The sequence below is a fragment of the Indicator indicator genome, chromosome 14 (genome assembly GCF_027791375.1).
Source record: "Indicator indicator isolate 239-I01 chromosome 14, UM_Iind_1.1, whole genome shotgun sequence".
In the NCBI taxonomy this organism is placed as follows: domain Eukaryota; kingdom Metazoa; phylum Chordata; class Aves; order Piciformes; family Indicatoridae; genus Indicator; species Indicator indicator.
In genome coordinates this window covers 5,079,958-5,099,786 of record NC_072023.1, presented here as the reverse complement: position 1 = coordinate 5,099,786, position 19,829 = coordinate 5,079,958, and the positions used below count along the sequence as shown (strand labels likewise).

The 19,829-nt window shown below is 39.7% G+C and overlaps 1 protein-coding gene across 2 annotated transcripts in view; it reads left to right on the top strand.

Moving 5' to 3' along the window:
• Window positions 1-19,829, top strand: part of NUP205 (nucleoporin 205) — a 47,328-nt gene that overhangs the window by 3,555 nt on the left and 23,944 nt on the right. Inside the window, exons 3-18 of one of the 2 annotated variants that reach the window (XM_054386561.1) lie at window positions 486-657; window positions 1,618-1,762; window positions 3,048-3,207; window positions 3,989-4,217; window positions 4,955-5,119; window positions 6,626-6,792; window positions 9,652-9,768; window positions 10,282-10,419; window positions 11,555-11,705; window positions 12,403-12,608; window positions 14,083-14,265; window positions 15,485-15,535; window positions 15,954-16,163; window positions 16,962-17,061; window positions 18,363-18,500; window positions 18,757-18,946. In XM_054386561.1, the coding sequence (XP_054242536.1) occupies window positions 486-657; window positions 1,618-1,762; window positions 3,048-3,207; window positions 3,989-4,217; window positions 4,955-5,119; window positions 6,626-6,792; window positions 9,652-9,768; window positions 10,282-10,419; window positions 11,555-11,705; window positions 12,403-12,608; window positions 14,083-14,265; window positions 15,485-15,535; window positions 15,954-16,163; window positions 16,962-17,061; window positions 18,363-18,500; window positions 18,757-18,946 (2,522 nt within the window). Of the gene's footprint in view, window positions 1-485; window positions 658-1,617; window positions 1,763-3,047; window positions 3,208-3,988; window positions 4,218-4,954; window positions 5,120-6,616; window positions 6,793-9,651; window positions 9,769-10,281; window positions 10,420-11,554; window positions 11,706-12,402; window positions 12,609-14,082; window positions 14,266-15,484; window positions 15,536-15,953; window positions 16,164-16,961; window positions 17,062-18,362; window positions 18,501-18,756; window positions 18,947-19,829 lie in introns of both variants that reach the window. The other variant, XM_054386560.1, reaches the window with a different exon arrangement.

Below are 19,829 nucleotides of genomic sequence, written 5' to 3'. Positions count from 1 at the left end.
GTGTTACTTCAGAAATAGTATATGGCTTTTTAAACTTACAGGCCAGAAAATTTGACAGTTTGCAATAGAATTTCACCAGTATATTTAATGCCTAATAGGAAAAAAAAAAAAGTCAGAAAATCATGCCCTGGAGTAATGCAGCAGTTCTGATTAGCAGCCCCCATTTCATTGATCTGACACCAATCCCTGCTGAGAATTGTACCAAAATTTACTTTCAATCTCCATTATTTTGAATAAACTAAATGTCAGCACTGACTGTCTAAGATTATTTCCAGTGCATTCCCACAAAGAACCTGTTGCTGTGCAAAGGTGAAGGGTTTTAAAATGCCTTTACTATCTCTGCATTTAGAAACACAGACTTTGTTTTTATAATGACAGCCTAACCTGTCAGAGCTGTATTTGTGAGCAAGCATTAATGTGTAAAGCTTTATGCAGCGTTTGATTTTGCTGTTTCGAATAACTTCCGATGCTTGTTTGTCTTGCAGCCAAAGAATGTTCAGCAGCATGAGAAAATTCAGAAAGCAAGTACAGAAGGGGTTGCTATCCAGGGTCAGCAGGGAACTAGGCTTTTGCCAGAGCAACTCATCAGAGAAGCCTTTATCCTCAGTGACCTCTTTGATATTGGAGAGTTGGCAGCTGTTGAGCTCCTTCTAGCTGGTGAGAAGGGGAAATATTTAAGAGCTGGAGAAATGCAGCTTAAATAGGGCCTTCTCATTTAAGTGTATGCTTAGCATGAATGCATGATTCAATCAAGGTCTTAGCTTCCTAATATAGAATGTTCTTAAAAAGAAATTTGCTGTCAGTGTAATGTAATACAATAACAATGCTCTGAACCTTAATGTTCATATTTTATGCAGCTATTGCAGAAGGAGGAATAATTTGAGGGGTTTTGTAATGTACTTTATCACTGAATTTAAAAATAGTTGGTTGAGATTTTTTTTTTTTCCATAAAGCAGTGTGATAGATACTGGTTCTTCAAGTTATTTATTAGTTAGTACATTGATATTTAACTCTGTTTGGATTAAAATAAATTACTATGATTAGTAAGAAAGGTATTCTGGAAAGTGACACATGCTTTGCATGTAGAAAATCGATTTCAGACTTATTACAACATAATTGTTAGTTATTACTAGTTACTGTTCATTATTAGCTTAAAAAAATTCATTAAATAAGTAGCTTGCAAATTTATCATCTTTGGAAAGCCATCTTCAAGTCAGCCTCTCTTTCTGTCTTGAACTTGGATTTTCACTGTAAATTCAGACACAAATCTTCATTTTGAATAAAGAAAAGATAATTTGCTGATAATCAGCCTGAACTGATTATTAAAGCAGGTAGATAGCCATTTAAATTAGGATATTTATGGACTTGCACTTCTATTTATTTTATTTTTTTTTCTTTAAGTATTTTAATAGTCGAGTATCAGTTTTGATAATAACACCCAAAAGATCTAATTTCTTTTAAGTGCCAGAAACAAATCCAAGTGACACTGAATAATGATGATTACTGTGAATGCTATACTTGTGTAGCAATTAGAAAGACAAAGATACAGAGCTGTGCTCAAAATGTGTACGTTCAACTTCCTGGGACTATTCTTGTGACTGAAAATTTATTCAATAGGAGGACACCAGCAACCTCATTTTCCTGGCCTTACAAGAGGTCTAGTGGCTGTTCTGTTGTACTGGGATGGAAAAAGATGCATTGCCAATTCACTACGAACCCTCATCCAGTCACGCCAAGGCAAGACGTGGACATTTGAACTCAGGTCTGTATTAGTGTGATGAGCTGGTCAAAGCTTTTAGTTTTGAGTGCTTTTAGGACTATAATTAGACTCAAGGGAATATAAATAGCATCCAATTTGTTTCCTTCTCATAACGTCATTATCTCTAAGATCATCTTGTCTAACTTCACTTAAGTCAGCAGGGACACCCTCCAACTAGATCAGGCTGCCCAGGGCCATGTGGAGTCTGATCTTGAATGTTTCCAGTGATGGGGCTTCAACCACATCCCTGGGCAACCTGTTCCAGTATTTCATCACTCCCTATAAAGAACTTCCCCCTTATGTCTGACCTAAATCTACCCTGCTCCACTTTAAAACTATTGCCTCTTGTCCTATTGCTACAAGCCCTTCTAAGCAGTCCCTCCTTAGCCTTCCTATAGGTCCCCTTCAGATGTTGAAATGCAGCTCTAAGGCTTCCCCAGAGCCTTCTCTTCTCCAGGCTGAACAGCCCCAATTTTTATAGCCTGTCTTCATAGGAGAGGTGCTCCAGCCCTCTGATCATCTTTGTGGCCTTCCTCTGGGCTTGCTTCAGCAGGTCCATGTCTCTTGTGTTGGGGACCCCAGAGCTGGACACAGTACCCAGGTGAGGTCTGAGCAGAGCAGGGTGGCAGAATCATCTCTCTCCACCTGCTGGCCACGCAGCAGGTGCAGCCCAGGGTGCCATTGGTCTTCTGGGCTGCAAGTACCCATTGCTGGCTCTTGTCCAGCTTCTTATCGATACACCAGTACCCCTGAGTCCTTTCCTGCAGGGCTTCTTTCAATTTCATCATCTTCCAGCCTGTGTTGATACCTAGATGCAGGACCTTGCACTTGGCCTTATTGAACCTCATGAGATTCTCCTCAGCCCCACCTCTCCACTGTCTAGGTCCCTCTGGATGGCATCCTGCCCTTCAGTCTTATCAACCACACTACTCGGATTCATATCATCTGCAAACCTGCTGAGGGTGCACTCAACCTTGCTGACTGTACCGTTGATGAAAATACTGAACTCCCAGTACAGACCCTTGAGTGACACCACTTGTCACCTGTGATCCATGTGTATTCGCATGTTCCATGTTCTTGAACCCAAAGCTACCAAAGACTTGGTACCCATAAAGTTTTGAGAGGGCACTGCTTGCAGAATAGTGGTGCACATTTAGTTATTTTATGCATCCAAATGTAGTTGTAGGTGTTTTCAAACAAATAAAGCAAATAACATTTGGTAGGATGCATTATTTTAGACTTCCTCTGTGGCTAGTATCATGAATTGTTATATGTATTTCCATTGCAGCCAAGAGTTAATGACCATGACAACACGATTCACAGATGACCTAATGGAGCAGGGTTTGACTCAGAAGATCCTCACTCTTGTGTCTCAGATTGATTTGAACAATGAATTTGATAAACTCCAGAGAGAACGAGGACTGGGCAGTGAGAAACATCGCAAAGAGGTAAATATCCACTGGGTGTGAATGTTATTCTGAATGAATTACTGCACAGATTAGAATAGAGTTAGATCTCCAAGAGATACAGAGTGAGATTTTATTATTTTTTAAAATTTTCTGGTTTCTGTTCTCTACATTTGCAAGCTGTTACTAGCTGAAGTAACTGCTAACTAAATAATTAAAGTAACTACTACTAAGTAACTAAAGATCATGGTAACTACTCTTCAACTTGTGCTATGCCAGCGTAGGATCCTGTGTTTCTCTTTTGCTGTTGCTCCCTGGTGCTAGGGCACATCTAGTTGATAAAAATGTTTCATCTAGGAGAAGCAGCTTCTAATTTTAAATGTCTTTCATATTTCTCAGTGTCTTAAAGATTAGATATTAGTATGGTCAGTTGAGAGTATCTGTTTTAGGGCAAGGGGAGGAGTATGACCATAATGGATATAATTACCAGTGCAGAGATGGGAACTGTGAATTTTCTGTGATACACTTACAGCTGCCAAAGTTCTGCATAGATTCATGTCCCTGACAGATAACCTGGAATACAACTACATGCAAACCAGCATATCTACTCACACGTAATGCATGGGAATATGAATGTATTTAACAAGCAGAAGTGTGCCTTTTGTTGTTTAGCAGTTAAAAAAGTGCAACATTTCCTGTAGCTGCTGTCTTAGAGAATTTTTAACTTAACCTAATCATACTAATGGACTGATAAGGAGAAATGGAGTATGTTGTTAGAGTATTTATATTCACTATTTTTTGTTTGTTTTTTTTTCTTTTAAAGGTTTCTGACCTCATTAAAGAATGCAGACAGTCCTTGGCTGAAAGTTTGTTTGCTTGGACCTGCCAGTCACCGCTGAGTAAGGATGACACTATAATCCTCATAAGTTACCTGGAGAAAGTAACAGTGGAAGCTGATGGCTCGTTGGATGGTGTGAACTTGTCTCTTCTCATGGCTCTCCTTTACTGCTTCGATGTTAGCTTTCTGGAACAAGGCTCAGAGGACCGTGAAGGTAATGCAGTCAGGTTTCCCAAAGAGGCTGTGGAGAAATAAAACTCAACATGAGCCAGCAATGTGCACTTGTAGCCCAGGCTAATTGTATCCTGGGCTGCAGCAAAAGAAGTGTGACCAGGACAGGTGAGGTGATTCTGCCCCTGCACTCTGGTGAGACCCTACCTGTAGTACTCCATCTAATTCTTGGGCTCCCAACACAAGAAAAACATTCGCTGTTGGAGCAGGTCCAGAGGAGGCCACAAAAATGATCAGAGGTCTGGAGCACATGCCCTGTGGGGAGAAGAGAAGGCTCCAGGGAGAATTTAGAGCAGCCTTCCAGTACCTGAAGGGGACCCACAAGAAAGCTGGGGATGACTTGTAAAAGGGCTTGTGGTGATAGGATGAGAGGGAATGGACTGAAGCTTGAGGAAGATTTAGACTGGAGATTAGGAAGAAATCTTTACAGTGAGGGTGGTGAGACACTGAAACAGTTTGCCCAGGGAGGTTGTGGATGCCCCTTCCCTGGAGGTGTTCAAGGCCAGGATGGACAGGGCCCTGAGCAGTCTGGTCTAGTGGAAGCTGTCTCTGCCCATGGTGGGGAAGTTGGAACTAGATGATCTTTAACAGCCCTTCCAACTGAAACCATTCTATGATTTAACCAATTTTGTTATTGATCAGTTAAAGATTGGTAGGATTTTGCATGTTTGTTTTCATGTTCATTTACAGTGGTGGTTTTCTTTTTTGTTTCTCTTGAAGATTTGCTGCAGCGGCTTCCTCTGCTAGCAGAAAGGCAATATATAGCAACCATACACACTCGGCTTCAGGAGTCCCAGCCTTGGAAACTGCCAGGCCTGCAAGCTACTGTTAGATTAGCCTGGGCACTGGCATTACGAGGAATATCTCAGTTGTCTGATGTGACAGGTAAATTACCCTGAAGTGCAGTTGCTGCACATTAGTATTCAGAGCCTGCGTGTGGTGTAAGTCAAAGTATCTGTTACCTTTTTGAAGTATTACTATTGACCTTTATGATAAAATTGCCTTTGAGGCTCCTTTCAAGCTTTCTCAGTCCGTGAGTTTGGCTGTCAAGAATTGAATTGCTCTGAAATGTACACAGGCTTAGAAATAATTGGTTATCAGACAGTACTATTGCATAGTGTGTCATTGAAGTGGAAGAGATTTTAATGTACTGAAAAAATGTGGAAGATTGCATTTTAGCACCTTTAGTGTCATCTCAACACTTAAGAAAAGATTCAGGCTTTCACATCTGCAAACGGGGAGGGACTTTTTACAAAGGCTTGTTTGTGATAGGATGAGACGGAATGGGTTTAAGCTTGAGTAGGGTAGATTTAGACTGGATATTAGGATAAAATTCTTTGCAGTGAGAGTGGTGAGACACTGGAACAGGTTACTCAGCGGGGTTGTGGATGCCACTTCCCTGTAAGTGTCAGATGAGGTCTTGATCAGCCTGGTCTAGTGGAAGGTGTCTCTGCCCATGTTGGGGGTTTGGAACTGGATGTTCTTTAAGGTCACTTCCAACTCAAACCCTTCTATGATTCTATAACTGTTAAATCTCTATCTTGAGAGGACAGATATATTTTTTTTTTTCTGTCTGTACTTTACAAGCTTTCCAGGCTCCCTACTAGGTCAGAATTGGGTCTACTTGAAAATATCTGTTAAAGAAAATGTAAACATTATAATTAATGTTCAGTTAAGGTTGAGTAGTGGTTCTAGGTTCAGAGGTTTAATTGAGTGAATGGATTATGCATTTTAACACTAAGTAAAGAAGGAAGTTGAGTCCGACAGAAAGCTACATTGATGAGTGGGTGACTTGAACATCTCTCTTAAGAAAGACTGAGGACACCTGAGGCTTTTTAGTCTTGAGAAGAAAAGGCTGAGAGGAGTCTTGTTAATGTCTATAAGTATCTAAGGGGTGGGTGTCAAGTTGAAGGTGCCAGGCTCTTTTTGGTGGTGCCCTGTAATAGGACAAGGAACAATGGGTACAAGCTGGAACATGGGAGGTTCCACCTCAACATGAGGAGAAACTTCTTCACTGTGAGGGTCACAGAGCACTGGAACAGGCTGCCCAGAGAGGTTGTGGAGTCTCCTTCTCTGGAGACTTTCAAAACCTGTCTGGATGTGTTCCTGTGTGGCCTGCCCTAGGTGATTCTGCCCTTGGCAGGGAGTTGAACTAAATGATCTCTAGAGGCCCCTTCCAACCCCTAACATTCTGTGATTCTGTGATCATCACCCAACATGAACTTGTCTTTTCCAGTCTAGTGTTTTTTAGTACAGTAGAAAAGCCACAGGTGATAGAACCTTGTTGATTTACATGTCAGCCAGGTATTGTGAAATACATTTTGTTTGGTAACAGATAATTGTAAATTATTCTTTTTGCACCCTGTGGTTTATGTTGCCTAGCTCTCGCAGAATTCACTGAGGCTGACGAAGCAATGGCAGAGCTAGCAGTTGCTGATAATGTCTTCCTGTTCCTGACTGAATCTGTTGTGGGGTCTGAAAACTTCTACCAGGAAGAATTCTACATTCGCAAGATCCACAACCTTGTCACAGAGTTCCTTACTCTCATGCCAATGAAAGTAAGTTGTCTGTTGTCAGTTCTTAAAGGAACAAATCCAGCAGACCTCAGGGGGTCATGATCCATGGTGCAGAGTCCAGTTGCTAGCGGTGTTCCCCAGGGGTCAGTACTCAGTCCAGTCTTATTCAACGTCTTCCTCAACCTGGATGAGGGGTAGAGTGTACCCTCAGCAAGTTTACTGATGATACAAAACTGGGAGGAAGGGCTGATACACCAGAAGGCTCTGTGGCCATTTAGTGAGAGCTGGAAAGCTGGGTGAAGGTGAACCTCATGAAGTTCAATGAGGACAAGTGTAGAGTCCTGCACCTGGGGAGCAATAACATCATGCAGCAGTACAGACTAGGGGGTGACCTGTGGGAAAGCAGCTCCATGGAGAAGGACCTTGGAGTGCTGGTGGACAGTAAGTTATCCATGGGACAGCAATGGGCCCTAGTGGCCAACAAAGCTAATGGTCTCCTGGGGTGCATTAAGAAGAGTGACTAGTGGGTCTAGTGAGGTTCTCCTCCCCTTCTGCCCTAGTGAGGCCTCACCTGGGGTATTGTGTCCAGTTCTTTGCTCTCCAGTTCAAGAGGGACAGGGATGTACTAGAGAGTGTCCAACAGAGGGCTGTGAAGATGATTAAGGGATTGGAACATCTGTCTTATGGGGAAAGGCTGAGAGACCTGGGGCTGTTTAGTCTGGAAAATAGAAGCCTGAGAGGAGATCTTATCGATGCTTATAAATATCTGAAAGGTGGGTGGCCAGTCTGTTTTCAGTGGTACTCTGTGATAGGACAAGGGGTAAGGGATACGAACTGGAACACAGAGTGTTCCACCTTGACATGAGGAAAAACTTTACTGTAAGGGTGCTGGAGCCCTGAAATAGGCTGCCCAGAGAGGTTGTGGAGTCTCCTTCTCTAGAGACATTCAAGACTCATCTGGATGCATTCCTGTGTTCCTAGGTGATCCTTCTTTGGCAGGGGGGTTGGATCTCCAGAGGTCCCTTTCAACCCCTATCATTCTATGATCTCTTCCGTATTTTGGACGCTAGGGCAGGTAGCATAGAGATTGAGATAGGACCTTCAGCTTGGGGTGCTACAGTTTGAAAACTTAATTGATGGAATCTGTATAGCTTGGGGTTGGCTTTCCACATTGAAGCAGAATGTGATTTTTAACAAGAAGTCCTTGTAGTGTTTTTGTTTTGGTGTTTGTGATTAAAATTTAAATGGATGCTGAAACTGACAGCAATGCATGCAGGTGTTGATTTTTTTTTTTTTGGTTGGTGTTTGTTTCTTTTGGTACAGACAATACTGTAACTGAAATTAACTTAAGTTTTTTTTGTCTCATTTTTAATTTATTCTTTTGCTAATGATCTTTTCCATGTTTAAGGGGAGGGATTCTGCTTTTTCAGCAGTATGAATTGTGGGGAAAATGAGCAGCTGTCTTTTACTGGAACAGTAGAAATGCTGCACAAAGGTTTTAAAGAGGAAGTTGAAAGCAATTGCAACAGTTTCATTTGTGCAAGACCTTTTATTTAGGCACAGAAAATGAAAGTTCTATGAAAATTATTTAATCAATGGAAGCTTTATTTTGTGACCTTCATTGTGTTGAGCTGTAGCTAGAATTGCCAAATAGTTACTTTTTTCAGTGTGCAAGAAGTGTTATAAAATATCCTTTGTTCTTTGTAACTTCACAGAACAATATTGGCAGGAAAAACAGTATCTGAGCCTTAAAAATCCTTGAGAGTAGAGAGCATCCTTGTTGTAGAGAGCATTTAGGTTTACTCTTTATTTATAACTGGTTAGAGTTGCCTGCTGTTCTCTCAAGCTGTCTTTTAGCCCACAGAATACCTATAGAAGAAATGAAATGTCAGTTCAGTCAAATTCACATGTTGATAACTTCACAGCAATGTTTTTGTTGGATTGGCTGCCTGCATAACTGTACTTGCCATGTTTAATGGGCTTTGGACATCCCTTGGAGATTGCATGCAGTGGTGTAATACAGACACAGTAGCCCTTAGGAGTGCTTTGAATATATGAGGAATCTGTGAGGTATATTTTGTGGAAGTTCCTTAATCAAGTGCAAACAGGTCTGGAAGTGGGAGCTTCTTTATGAGGGAGTTCTGTATTGGTGGTGGTGTTTTATGAAAGATGAATTATCTGCCTGTAAAATGATGAGTATTTATGGAATAGATATAACAAGGATTTTTTTTTTTTAATGAAGATATTTGGAGGCTGACCCAGGCTGAGGTTGCTGCCATAGAACAGATGTGACCTTGTTTCTTGTGTCCAAACTACCTCATCTAGCTTTTGAAGTGAAAAGAGAAGGATCCACCTTCTGGGGCCAAATCAGAGGATCTGGTGAAGGCAGTTGGAAAAACCTCCTATGATTTTAAATTCAGGAGTTTTGCCCTGAGCTTAGGGCCTTGGCAGTAAGAAAGTTATTGAATATGTATTTGAATTATTATATTTGAATATAATTATTATATTTGAATTATGCTGAATGTTAGGAAATATTTCTTCACTGAAAGGGTTAGCAAAACACTGCAATGACCTGCCTAGGGCAATGGTGAAGTCACCATCCCGGGGGTGTTCAAATGGCATGTGGACCTGGCACTTAGGGATGTGGATTAGTGTTGACCCTTCAGTGCTGGGTCAGGGGTTGGACTGAGGTCTCTTCCAACCAGATACGTTCTGTGAATGCAAGCTCTTGGTGGGGGAGTGGGCTAAAAAAAAAAATCCATTGAATATTCTTGTCATGTATATGCAAGTTCGTTTGCTTTCTTAGTTTTTAAAAACTTTAGACAATTCCATTATTTCTGTTCTTTTCCATTCTTAGCTAAGTATAGACCAATGTTGTTTTCCACTTCATAAATTGTGTAGGTGAAACAGCTGAGAAACCGTGCTGATGAAGATGCTCGCATGATCCACATGAGCATTCAGATGGGTAATGAGCCACCAATTTCCCTGAGGAGAGATCTGGAGCATTTAATGCTTTTAGTAAGCCCTATTTCCTTTTAAATTACTCTCTCAAAAAATGATTGTGACTTTCCTTCTTCATCACAAAACTCTTTATCTAAGTGATAATCTACAGTGCTGGATCTTTCCTTTTTTTAGATTAAAACAGACACTTTCTATAACATCAGGTAAAGAAATTAATTTACTGCCTTGGCTTCTGATGTTAATGAAGTGTCATTTAGTTAATATATCAAGGTACATAAATGATTATTTGAGAAATGGCACTGTTTTCTTAGCAATGGTTTAATCTGCAATAATCGAAGTTGGGAAAGTTTCACTTATGTGTGCATTTTGAATTTCTCAGGCTGCCAGTTGTTCTGATATTGCTATTTAGAAGCTGTCATTTTCAGAGAGTTTGAAGGAATGGAACACCTGCTGTGGGATGCTTTGCTTCTCCAATGTGTTTAGCTTATCTAGCAGCAGTGCTTTTTGTTCAAGTAATCATCTTTTCTTTTGTATTGTTGATATTTTCTAACATTTTCCTTTCTCTGATAGATTGCTGAATTGTATAGAAAAGACCCCTTTAATCTGGAACTTGCCCTGGAGTACTGGTGTCCATCAGAGCCTTTGCAGACATCTACCATCATGGGGTCCTACCTTGGAGTAGCTCATCAGAGACCCCCTCAGCGCCAGGTGACTTAGATTTTTCTTCAGTAATTGCTAGTAACCTGAAAGTAAAACAAAACAAAACAAAAAAAAACCCAGGCAGCAAAGGTTTTTGTGTCCTTATTATAGCTAGCATCTAAGACAACATTAGTGACTTACCTGCTTATGTTCTGCTCTGCATAATGTGGTTATTGTTGCCTCTTCTAAAATGAGCAAATCATGCTTGTCAATTCACAAGCTGGCAATAGACTTCATAAGAAAGAGTCCTGACAAACCTCTGAAAATTTGGTTTAGGTCTGATTTTGTTGCTGTGGCTAAACGAATTCTGGTAACAGTGCTCTTGTGTTTTCTGCCTGATGACCTCTACAGACCTTTGTGGTACAATTAAGAAGTTTAAATTCCTTAACTGTTACATAGATAGTAGTTAAGTTAAATTACTTGACTGTAATTGATAGTAGTTTTGGGGGGTGGGGGGAGTGTAAAAATACATAAGAATATTGTAATTGCCTAAAGCCCAAAGGTTGTAGCCCGTGGAAAACAGAATCTAATATTAGAATGAAGAAGCAATCTAAACAGATGTTCCAAAACTCTTTGGGTACCTGGGATGCTGTCAGCCTTCAGTGCTTCTTGAAGGACTGTACCATGTTAGGGAAAGCCTAATATGAAACAGATCAGATACATCCCAAAAGCTACTTGGAACACAGGCAGTTACTGTGCCTGTGTGCAGTCTGCAAACACCCTTAAATGGCCCTGGAAGGAGCTGCTGTGTGTGTGAGTTACTGTGCAGGGATTTAACAAGTATATTGAATTCTTCCTCAATATCACTTAACTTGCCCTGTGAGATGTGTTAATACTGCTATGCAGTGTTTGTGAGCTGAGGTAAATTTTATCTCTAGGAATAGAGAATTGGAGAGTTAGTTCATTTGCAATAGCATGAATTATTTCATGCTGTTTATTTCCTCATTGAAACCTATTTTTCACCTTCAGGGACACTGAACAGGCCAGTCTGTGTGGTTCCACCCCTTTACACTGCCTACCCTAATAACATTAGAATTTGTTTTTTGGCTTCCTATTGTTTTCCTAAAATACTTAGATTTAATTTTTATTTTTAAAGACTGGTTTTTGTTTGGTTTTTTTTTGTTTTTTTTTTCATTTGTTCCAGGTTGTCTTGTCAAAATTTGTTAGGCAAATGGGAGATCTCCTTCCTTCCACAATTTACATCCCATACTTGAAAATGCTGCGGGGACTGGCTAGTGGGCCTCAGTGTGCTCATTACTGCTTCAGTTTGCTAAAGGTCAACGGCAGTAGTCATGGTAAGAGAAGTGACATTTCAGCTATTTATCAGCTCTTTTTTTTTCTTTAGAAAAATACAAAGACTCAGATGAATTGTGGCTTCATATTTCTAACATTTCATTATTAGAGCCAAAGTGAAATTGGAAGGCTTCACCTGTTTTGTTTAAAAAAGCTATGTCTTAACACCATAGAGAGATGCAGGATATCAATATTTCTTACGGTAAAATACAAAATTAGTAATGTCTTAAAGGTCAGTTATGTATTTTGCAAGTAGTTATCTTTTCTGAGCTGACATTTTTCAGAAGCACTTTGTTCTGTTAGAATGTTTTGATACATGTAATATAATAGAGCTTTCTCAAAGTAGGAGATGCTGGTCAGGCCTGAGTTTTGTTATTTTGCATTGATCAAATTGGAGAACTCCTTTACTTTGAAGATACAAATAATGCTGCAGCCACTCTGAGTCAGAAAACGTAGAACTTACTGGTACTGACTTTTCATATTAGCACCTTTCTCTCTGTGTTAAAACCAAAACCCCCCAAACAACAGGAAAAAAAAAAGCCTCAAACTAGAACCATTTGTTTCAGAAAGAATGGCTTTACTTTGAACTTCATTTTTTCTTCTAGATAAGGAAGTGTTCCTTTTACATTTAACTACTCTCCTTGTCACCATGTGAAGGAGTAGAAAAAAAATTTTGACACCTCTTTGTCGTTTTTCCAGCGGAAAACATCCAAGGAGCAGGTGGCAGCCCTGTCTCCTGGGAACATTTCTTCCACTCTTTGATGCTTTATCATGAGCACTTAAGGAAGGACTTACCAAGTGCAGACAGTGTCCAGTATCGTCACTTGCCTCTCAGAGGGATCACACAGAAGGAACAGGATGGATTAATTGCCTTTTTACAGCTGACCACTGTTATAGTGAATTGGGTAAGTAATCTTCTGTTTGGCTTGCTTTCTTCATAGATTATATTTTTCCCCCTGCAAAATGACACAATTTAGCTATGATCAAAAATATGTAGGGCAAATTTATCTAGGAATTGTTGTCATTTGGTTAGTGAACTTCAAAAGCATGAGAAGCATCAGAAATAGCTGTTAGGACCAAACATGCAGTCTGTAAAGCAGGAAGAGCTGACACCTTTCCCTGTGTTGCTGGCATTGATTTTCTTGCTTTCCTGACACTTGGGTGCCATGGAGATGTCTTTTACAAGTGAGTTATATTCAGAAGAAATGATTACCTAGTAAGAAATTTCTCTGCATTCAGTTTTGAGTTTGAAAATGTAGTAATAGATGAATTTTAAAGGTGGGAATTTGGCAAGGAAACTGATCAACTGTGAAACCTTATGTCCCGAAAACAGGAGTGTAAGTATGCCATGAATTGACTGGAAGAGGATTCCAAGGGAATAAAACTGCATTGCAGATTTTGTATTGTCAGTTGTCTGGGTAATTGTGGATAGTGTTCATTCAGCCCTTCAGTACCAGACTCTGCAGCCTAAAAATTCTGTGATGTACTGAAATACCTTTGGGTTCCTAGCCAGTGTCCAAATGCAATTTAAGTTCATAATAAAAATACTGATAAAGTCCCTTTACAGTGCTTGAATCATAAAATTGTTTTGGTTGGAAGAGACTTCTAACATCATCAAGTCCAGCCATCAACCGAACACCACCATGGCCGTTCAACTATGTCCCAAAGTGCCACATCTATAAGTTTCTTGAACACCTCAAGGGATGGTGACTCCACCACCATGCTGGTTAGCCTGTTCCAATACCTGACCACTCTTTCAGTAAAGAAATGTTTCCTAATATCCAATCTAAACCTCCCCTGGCACAGTATCAGGCCCTTTCCTCTCATTCTATCATCTTATTAACTAGAGAGGAGACCAACCCCCACCTCACTGCAACCTCCTTTCAGGGAGTTATAGAGAACAATGAGGTCTCCCCTCAGCTTCCTCTTCTCCAGGCTAAACAATCCCAGTTCCTTCAGCTGCTCCTCATAAGCTTTGTTCTCTAGACCCTTCACCAGCTTTGTTGCCCTTCTCTAGATGTGCTAGAGCACCTCATTGTTCTTCTTGTAGTGAGCTCTCTGGAGTGTAAGTACTTAACTAAGACTAATTCAATGAATGTATCTAATTAAAAGATTGAAAAAAAATTGAATTGTTAAAAGAAGCTTCTGCACATAATTTTTCTCTGTAGATAGGCACAGTTTTAGTACTCAGTATTAAACTGGGATTTTTGGTTAATTAAACTAGTTTGCTTTGGACTGGTTTACTGTTCTTTGGATGGTTTGTGTACCTTCAGATGTGAAGCAGAGTTGTGGATACTGAATTGTGAGTTAGAGTTTGTAAGACTTGAATAACCTTCAAAGTAATAATTTGCAATTCTGTTTTCTGTTGGAACTCTGCAGAGTGAGAACGCTCGCTTGGCTCTCTGTGAGCACCCTCAGTGGACACCAGTAGTGGTTATTCTGGGACTTTTGCAGTGCAGCATTCCTCCTGTTTTGAAAGCAGAGCTATTAGAAACCCTTACTGCTTTTGGAAAATCTCCTGAAATAGCTGCTTCACTTTGGCAATCCTTGGAATATACACAGGTATTTTAGGATTTTTTTTTTTTTTTTTTTTTTTTGGTGCTTAGAAATACAGCATCCCAATTTGTTGAAACTGTCAGTGTATTTTAAAATCGTGTTGCATTTCCTCATGAGTTTTCTTGTTGCCATTGCTAAATACAATTTTATTCAGTTAGTTAATACAACTTTTATTTTGGAACAGTTTTGAAAATGACAGAATGGTTTTATTCATCAGAGATGTCATTACCTGTGCTTATTTCATGTAAATACAGATTTTCTAACACACAGCCCTGTGTGTTCAGTATGTTTTTTTTCCTCTGTGTATGTCATAAATTTTCTGCAGGTTGCATGTTTTTCTGCTTGGCAGTTTTGTTCTGTGGTCTGTAATATTCTTCCAATGTGAAAGATGCTTATGGAAAGAAGAGACTGGCTAAAAAGCTCCACTTTTAGGCATTTAATTTTTAGAGGGCATTTACAGGTTATTATTTTAAAACTCAAATGTAGATGTTATATGTCAGATAGGTATTAAAAGCCCTACCTTTTAAAAAGTGGGTTATTTCTTCTTCTGTTGTAATTTCAGAGGAAAACTTTAAATATGAATCCCAAGGAAGATGAATATCAAAAGAAAATGCACTCAGTATAGCTAATTCCAAAATCATAATGGGATGAGCTCATGGCATGTATTATGATTCAGGCTACTTGTAAATTTGTCTAGAAGAACTTGAGGCCTTTGAACTGCAACTGCTGTTTTCTGTTAATTACCAATAATTACCTTGACAATAATGGCATCTTGTAATACATTAAGTGCTCACCATCTTTGCTTCCTAACTCATATTTTAAGGAATATTATTCTTTGTTAAGGGATAACAAGAGAAACATCTTTCCTTTAGCCAATACAGGACAAAAATCATTAATGTGAAAAAGTATTTATCTTCTTTGTTTCATTTAACAATAAGCATGATGAAGATCTTTAAGGAGAAGCATATAAGTGTACAACATAGAATCCAGCCCTTCAGACAGAAAAGAAATAAATCTTATTTTTTTCCTTTAAGAGGATTTATGAAACTTATTCTTACAGTTAAAACATGATGAGTACCTTTTTATTCCTGACAGAGTTGGTGAATGGTTGGACTTGACCTCAAAGATCGTTTCCAACCTAACCAATTCCATGATTCTATGGTGATGCACTATTGTTATGTGAATTGCATTGTTTGCCTGTTTAATTTCTCTTTCTTTGTTGTAGATACTACAAACTGTAAGAAGTCCAGGCCAGAGACAAGCAATTGGTATTGAGGTAAGGGTTTGTTTGTACCTAGGCAGCCTCTCTGACCATCTGCATATGAGTTCAGGAAACACTTTCAGAGGCTACATCTGCAGCCACACTTCCCCAGGCCTGCAGCATTGCATGGGGTTGTTGTGGCCCAAGTGCAGAACCTGACACTTGAATGGTTTGGGTTGGGAGGGACCTTTAAAGATCACCTAGTTCCAACCTGCCCTGCCGTGTGCAGGGACACCTTCCACTAGACCAGCTCGCTCAAGACCACATCCAAGCTGGCCTTGAACATCTCCAGGGAGAGGGTTTCCACAACCTCCCTAGGCAACCTGCGAATTAATTCACAGATGATGTTCTTCTATTATTTGTTCTCGCATTTTAATTCCTCCCTCAAAATTCCTGATTTCCCCCCTTTTGTTTTTGCTGTCTCCTTGGGAAGGTTGAACTGAATGAGATTGAGTCCCGATGTGAGGAATACCCTCTGACCCGCTCCTTCTGTCGGCTCATCAGCACACTGGTGGAGAGTTCATTCCCCTCCAACCTGGGAGCAGGTCTCCGCCCGCCTGGCTTTGATCCCTATCTCCAGTTCCTCAGGGATGCTGTGTTTCTGCGGTTCCGCACCAGAGCTTACCGGAGAGCTGCTGAAAAAGTAATGCTTGTTTGTAAAACCTCTCTCTCTATGTATCTCTGTATATGCATATGTATGTATCTGGGGGTTTTCTTTAGGATGTAGTTAACATGATTTGGCATTGCTGATGCGGCTTAGATCTGTTTGTAATGCTGTGCAAATTTGATGCAGCAGAGGTAATTGTTTGGTTCTGTAAACAGGTGATTTTTTCCCCTCGTGGGCCATCAGGATCTATGAACTACTTCTAAGGAGCCTATATAAAGTATCTTTCTGAACAACAGGAGGAATTTGTTACTGATAGCTTTCAATTTGCTATGCAGGGTTCTGAATTCTATCACAGGATTAATGACTTCTGAACCATCTCATGCTGGAATCTACAAGTCAGATTTGTCCTTATTGTTACTCCAGAGAATATTTCAGACTTGCTGAATCATGGAATTGAGTTTCATTTGTGATCCTTCTGGATGAAAGTGCATGTTAAACTATCCTGGAAGCTATTAATGATCTGTTACTAGCTGCATACCTATTGCAGACTCTCTTATTGCTTCTAGTTTCAATATACTAATGCATATTGTATAATGGAGCCTAAAATAGGCAATAAGACTTAGTGTTCCATTTTACTTCAGAAAGAAAGCTTGGCCTTTTGAAATGTTTGAAATAATGAATTATAAGTGTAGTTGGATTGTATTTCAGAATTAGATAGTCATCCCTTCTCCTGATTCATCACAACCTGTTGTATTCTTTGTCATCCTGGTTTGTTCCTGCAGTGTCAGTCGTATTCTGTGTGTGACTCTTTTCATTTTTGTGGTTTATATACAGTGGGAAGTAGCTGAGGTGGTTCTGGAAGTGTTCTACAAATTGCTGCGGGACTATGAACCTCAACTTGAAGACTTTGTGGACCAATATGTGGAGTTACAAGGTTAGCTTGATCATTTATTCGCTGACAAACACAATCGTAACTTGTTTTAATCTCTTAATCTCTTTTAATCTTGTGATCTTGTTTAGTACTGCAAATGGTGGAAAGCTAGTCAGGAAGTGTTCAAAAATGTCTTTGTACTATGGGGAGCTGCAGTAGGAGTGGAATTGTGATCTGAAGTCATTTAATTAGGGGCAACTGTTCTTTAAAGGCCAAAGTTGCTTCATTGTAGGAAATGCAAGGCTTGTTTGGATTTCTTCTTAACATTGAATGCCAGCCTGATGCCTGTGGATTTGCTTGGGGCAGGAGAGATCTCTAAGAACCACTTCTTAAGTGAACAATAACTTTAAGACAACTGTTCGTTGAGGTCGCCTCAGTCTGGGAGTCCTTGCTCTATACTTTGCAAACAGTTCTTTGCTGCTTAGCTGACTTGGGCTATTCCTGTCTTCAGCCAGCCCTTCAGCTGTATGATTATTTGTGGGTTACATGATGTATTGGAGTTAAAACTCATCTTTTTGACTAGCTTCATTTCTTGAACTGATTAGTGTGGCTCCATGGTGGCATGGCATAACTTGGCATGTTAGGGAGGCAGCATAGATGAGGATTGAATGGAAGAAGAAAGGGATTGTTTAAGATGATGTCAGAAGGAACTGCACCCTCATTCTCTCTTCCCTATTAAAAAAGATTCTTGCTGCTCTCCTGCTTTTATCCACCAGTTTTCGGGGAGACTAGATAAATCAGAAACAGTAGTCTTGACTTTTCCGTTTGGTTGATGAGAGCCTTGGACTTTTAGGCTGGTAGTTTAATTTGTTTATGCATTGTTGCAACAGACATGCAAGTATCCATAGGTGCTGAGCATCAGTGGTTCACTGGACCTTGTCGTCTTTGATTTCTGGAAATGCTTTTTCCCTCATCCAGGCAATAGGGGATGTAAACTTTTCCCACTTTTCAGTATTGTAAAACCATTTAATGTAGCTCCAGTGTGGTATAAATTCCTAGCACCGATTTGAATCCAAGATCAGATCTACTTGGGGAAAATCTTAACTGGTTGAAATTAAAATTGGTCTGTTAGATATTAAAAAGTTATTACCATTAGTACTCTTCCCAAACTTCTAAAATTACCTAAATGGCTTGAAATGTAAAGAAAGCCTCTGAACACTTTGTATGCAGTGTGTTTCATCTCTTCAGATGTTGCTTACAACAGGGACTGTAGGCTTTGTTGCTCTCAGGCAACTTGAGTAATGTAAATATTTTCCATTAGATGCTAAGTTTGGTTTTTTTTTTCTTTTCCCCTCTCTCTTTAGGAGAAGAAATAATAGCATATAAACCACCTGGATTCAATTTGATGTATCATCTGTTGAATGAATCCCCAATGCTGGAACTGTCTCTTAGTTTACTAGAAGAAGGGGTTAAGCAGCTTGATACTTATGCTCCATTTCCTGGTATGTGCCTGGAATTGATTTTTCATGTGAAGTTCAAATGCATACTAAATAGGATTTAAAGCTGACATTGCATATCTTGAACTAGATGTTGTTTCTCTTGTGTATAAAAATTGTGTTTATAGGGGGAAATTTGCTAGTAGTAACCAACTGACAAGTTCTTTCTTGGTGCAAAGCTTGATGAGTGAGGTTTATGAATGTAGTCTATTTAACTGCTCCTTTGTTTTTCTTATGGTGCTTTGTTGTTTGTGCACTGCAGGGAAGAAGCATTTAGAGAAAGCTGTTCAACATTGCCTTGCACTTCTAAACTTAACCCTACAGAAAGAGAATCTTTTTATGGATCTGTTGCGTGAGAGCCACCTTTCCCTAATTGTCACACCACTGGAGCAGCTGCTTCAAGGAATCAATCCTCGCACTAAAAAGGCAGATCATGTGGTGAATATTGCTAGGTGTGTGCAAAGAACTGAGAAGGGAGGAGTTTTGGAGACACAGAAGTACTTGGATCCTGGTCCTTTCATTAGTGTTACTAGCCAGTGCTTCTCTTTGCACTTAGAATTTTTTTTGGTAGGGGGTGGTGTCTTTGCCAATGGTGTGATCTGTGCAAGACTGGGATCTGCATTTCTCATTTCCCTCAGACCCTCTCCCCCGCCATGATTTCTTTATTGTCTTATGTGCATTGATTGCTTTGCAGGTAATTTTCAGTTTGACAACCAAAATCTAGGGCAGAGTGGGAGAGCAAAACTTCATTTGGTGGCTATTGGCCACTTAAATATTTTGCAGCGTTGTCCATGAGTTGCTCTATTAAAAGTATCAGGCTAGTAATCTGAAATTCCATTTCAAATGTGAATCTTAAGAATTTCCTCTTCCCACTGACACCTTCTGTTACTGTTTGGTCTCATAATAACTCCACAGGCAAACCAACATTGAATAGTGCAATTGAGTGCATAAAAAGAATAGTGGTATTCTGACATGGAATGCACTAAAAAATTGACCTTTTCTTATAAATCTGTTTTTGTCTTTCATTTATATTGCTTTCTTCACATAAGAATAGTCAATGATTTTTCAAAAGCATGGCTTTTAAGATGCTTTTAATGATTTTTTTTTTTCCTTATTCCTCACCTATTTTGTGTAAATGCAGTAGCTGTTTTAGCTAGTTTTGGTCTTTAGTGACACTCATTCCTGCATGATCTGAAGGTATTTTCTCTGTTTATGTGAGGCTGTAACAAGTTTCTTTTAACTTATCCTGCAGTGTTTGAAGTAGATTATGGTTAAAAAGTATGGTAGCAATTCCAGGAGAGCTTTATTATCCTTACTCATCCTACTGCCCTCATT